Source organism: Tauraco erythrolophus, chromosome W (genome assembly GCF_009769465.1).
Source record: "Tauraco erythrolophus isolate bTauEry1 chromosome W, bTauEry1.pri, whole genome shotgun sequence".
Taxonomy (NCBI): domain Eukaryota; kingdom Metazoa; phylum Chordata; class Aves; order Musophagiformes; family Musophagidae; genus Tauraco; species Tauraco erythrolophus.
Window position 1 is genome coordinate 17935519 of NC_141497.1, and position 4079 is coordinate 17939597.

The 4079-nt window shown below is 47.8% G+C and overlaps 1 protein-coding gene across 1 annotated transcript; it reads left to right on the plus strand.

Moving 5' to 3' along the window:
* Window positions 1-744: 744 nt before the first annotated feature.
* Window positions 745-3340, plus strand: LOC147526249 (uncharacterized). Its single transcript, XM_086630114.1, has 3 exons — window positions 745-1482; window positions 2184-2284; window positions 3325-3340. Exons 1-3 carry the CDS (start codon window positions 745-747, stop codon window positions 3338-3340), a joined length of 855 nt encoding a protein of 284 aa, XP_086486240.1.
* The last annotated feature ends 739 nt before the right edge of the window (window positions 3341-4079 follow it).

Here is a 4079-nt window from a genome sequence, read left to right on the forward strand (position 1 = left end):
GCATATAAGGGGAGATCTATGTACTATAGGAACTTTAGGAATGTATTTACCTCATACCACCATGATCCTAAGTCATAGACACACCCGGAATAGGCAAAGCACGCACGCTTATGATAGCTAGTGCAATTCCAGAGCAGAATTTGGGAAACCAGCTAAAATCATTGCAGCTTCAATATTTGCACCAGGAGTTGAAGTGGCACAGACGTTAACTACACTGAATAAGTTGGGTCACTTGGGCTAACAAAACCAACGTCTCGCAATTCTGTTTATCTATGCAAAGTGCCTCTGACCCATTTCGCACGTGCCTTATTGGTGTGCCAATACTTTTGGCCAAATAATAGCACTAACATTACAGAGTTTCAAAGATTCGTCAATGCCTCTGCCCTCTCATACCAACAACCCAGTGGCATGAGACGGATCTGCAGTGGGTGGGATTGGCCTTTCGATGTGGGATCGGAAGTCCAAGCCGCCTTGATTAGATCACTCAATGTGACCATCCCTGCAGGACTGCAGGAACTTGATCTTTTAGGTAGCTTGTTACCAGGGACATGGAAAAATGTTTCTGGTTTATGGAACCAGTTAATGAGTCATGACGCCATATGTAAAATCATTCGCCCTCCCATGCAACTTGTAACTGGCTCTGGAGTGGTTTGGTTCCAAACGCTGAAGCAAGCCTATCAGGCTAAATTAGGACGCAGCTTTTTCTTCCAAGACAAACCGCGTTTCAATGTGTCCGGCACATCAATGTGGGGAAATGTAAAAACTGGAGCGCTCATTGGGAAAGTATTTACACATGATACGCTCCTGCCCCCCGGAATTTTTCTGATCTGTGAAGATCGTGCCTGGCCCGGAATTCCACAAGGACCTATCGGTGGTCCTGGCTATTTGGGTCGCCTAACTCTCTTTGCCCCTAGCATTCATGATTTTCAAGCTGAACGAACAACCCGAACAAGTCGGGGTAAGAGGAGCCTAAAAGAATTTGACGGCACTTGTAATGACAACGTGCAGCTGCTGAATCCAGCTGAAATAGCAGCACTATCTGTCTTCCTTCTAGGAGCCTCTGACGGCAATGCTAATAGTCAGTTGGCTAAGCTTGCTTGTTGGGCATTGAAACAATTTAATCTTACCTCTGATATTCTCACCTCTCTATTGCTTGATGTAGATGATATCCAGCATGCTGTATTGCAAAATTGTACTGCTATTGATTTTTTATTGTTAGCTCAAGGCCATGGTTGTACTGACTTTGAAGGCATGTGCTGTATGGACCTACCTGACCACTCTCAAAGCATTCATAAGCAACTTGCAAACCTTCAAAGTAACATGCATCATATCACGACACGAGATGACCGGTTCTCAAACTGGTTTGGTAGTTGGAACATACCAGGTTGGATAAAAGGATTAATCATACAAGGCATAACGATATTAGTTGCATTGCTGTTTATGATTCTCTTAGCAGGGTGTGTCCTGAAGTGTGCCTCTCGGGTCCTCCTTAAAGCAATGCCAGGACTATGGATTGTCCAAAAACAGAAAGGGGGAAGTGTGGAGGAATTCCTTTCTGAGACTGGCCATAATATTCTCTCGGGTATGGACAATCCCTGTTTGGGCCCCAGAGCACAAGGTTACCAACTAGATTACTTTTGTCCTTCAAGTTATCTCAATGGCCTTAAAAGGAAATGTAGACTGATAGCCTGCCAAGATGCACGCCTCCTGGATGCCTCTCTGATGACCGCAATGAGGAGACTGAAGGGATGAGCTTATTACCTGTGTTCTGCTAGCGCTGCCCTATCACTATAGCCCACGAGAGTGTGTTTACGCTAAGCAAGCCAATTGTAGTATGTAGTCGTGTCACGCCACATTCCGCTATATAACCTGTGTGTTGTTTTGTAATAAACGGAGCATGATCTTTTAACCATATTGGTGTATGTTCATGACTCTGGGCCGTCCACAGTAGGGCACTGCAACAGTTTTGACCAACATCCTCCGTACCAAAGAGGTTTTAACCGCTTGGCTTGCTTGATCCCAGCGCATCTTTCACATTCATGGATAACCTGTGCAATAGTGTCCATAGTTAAGTCCACCCCTCGATCACGAGCCCATCTGTACATTGCATCTCTTCTTTGATGGCCTGAGGCATCATGGGCCCAATGAGCTAAAATTTTTTCACCTTTATGTTGCCTGTCCAGATCCGCTTGAGTCACATGAATCTTTGTGGCCTGATCCACATGGTGATTGTTTTGATGTTCCTCTGTGGCCCGACTCTTGGGTACATGAGCATCTACGTGATGTACTTTTACAGCCAGCTTCTCTACCTGTGCAGCAATGTCTTTCCACGACGGGGCAGCCCAGATGGATTTGCCTCTGCGTTGCCAGTTGCTCTTCTTCCACTGCTGTAGCCATCCCCACAGGGCATTTGCCACCATCCATGAGTCGATATAAAGGTAGAGCACTGGCCACTTTTCTTGTTCAGCAATGTCTAAAGCCAGTTGGATGGCTTTCACCTCTGCCAACTGACTCGATTCACCTTCTACTTCAGTAGCTTCTGTGATTCGTCATGTAGGACTCCACACAGCAGCTTTCCACCTTCAGTGTTTTCCTACAAGGCGACAGGATCCATCAGTGAACAGTGTATTGCTTCTTATTGTCTGATAGTTCATTATATGGTGAAGTCTCATCAACACGCGTCACATCCTCCTCCTCTGATGACATTCCAAAGTCTTTACCTTCAGACCAGCTAGTGATCACTTCCAAAATTCCTGGGCTGTTGGAGTGTGGATCTTTGAAGAGACTGCACGAACAAATCCCTGTGAAAATAAAGACTGGAGCTGGGAAGTTAGGCCTCCAGGGCGGAATGCCCTTGAAGTAAAGGATAAGAAAACTATGCTGTATGATAAGGGAGTAGTGTTTGCTTAGAGCAGAGCTTCGCTAGGCGGGTGTTTTTTGAAATAGTCTGTTAAACACGACAAGCATATGTATCATCCAATAATGGTGTAGAAAAGGTGTGGTCTCAGGATGACTGACAGAAGTTGTCTATATAAGCAATAAGAACTGCGCAATAAACGAGATTCCTGCAGCTAACTCATATTGAGTCGTCTCTGGGGTCTTCAAATCCCGCTTCCGCAAGTGGCGCCCAATGTGGGGCAAGCCACGGCCCCGGAGAATGAGCTGGACTCACGTTCGGGGTATACCCGGAGAATGAGCTGGACTCACGTTCGGGACTTACCCGGAAAATGAGCTAACCTCACGTTCGGGATATTCTCGGAGAATGAGCTAACCTCACGTTCGGGACCTTATTACTTGTTGTGAATGAGTGTGCTAATTTTGCAGAAAGAAGGACGAGTGACTACAGGCGGCCTATAGAGGAAAGCCGGAGCAGATCTACTGTCACGAATTAGGAACCAAAAGAAAGAAGAAGTAAGAATCTAAAGACAGAAAAAAAAAGAAGCGACAACTGCCTCAACAGGAGGAGGTAAGAGATCGGGAACGATGGGAAGCACAGCTTTAACAGAACATAAGTCTGTAGTTAAGGTGTTGACAAAAGTGCTAGAGAAACAGAACAGCACCATTAACAGTACTGACTTGATAAAACTCCTGGTACTCCTTGTTTGGGTATCAGCTCACATACCAGAGGCAAACTCTTCAAATATATACATGACAAGGACTTGGGACACTATAGATGTTAAACTTTGGGATGCAGCCACCGGTGGGGATGCTGCCGTGCACCGACAGCTGACAGCCTGGTGTGCTGTGTTTGAGGCCTTGAAGGGCGCGGCGGGAGAGAGCGAGGGTGAGGGAACACCAGCGTCCACCTCCCCCGGTAGCCCCGGTAGCCCCGGCAGTGCCGCTGGCACCGGTAGAGCCAGCAGCCCCATCCCTGCCTCCCCCGCGGCCCCACCGGCAGAGGAGCTGTGCGGAGCTGCCGGCCTGGAAAAGTCATCATCGAATCCTTTTGATCCAGGGCCCCGAACGAAAGACAGACTTATTGCTTTCCCCCTCTTCCAACGAAGTCGGTACACCGGCACCCCCGCGCCGCGCCCGCGGCCCCGGCCGGCAGCAGCAGCGGCGTTCCCGGGGCGCCGCCG

What these genes read in the sequence shown, in the direction of transcription:
- LOC147526249 (XM_086630114.1), top strand. Translation starts at nt 745, where the DNA reads ATGTGGGGAAATGTAAAAACTGGAGCGCTCATTGGGAAAGTATTTACA. An exon ending in TCCTGAAGTGTGCCTCTCGG is followed by an intron (nt 1,483 to 2,183) that starts GTCCTCCTTAAA and finishes TTGCCTGTCCAG; the next exon opens with ATCCGCTTGAGTCACATGAA.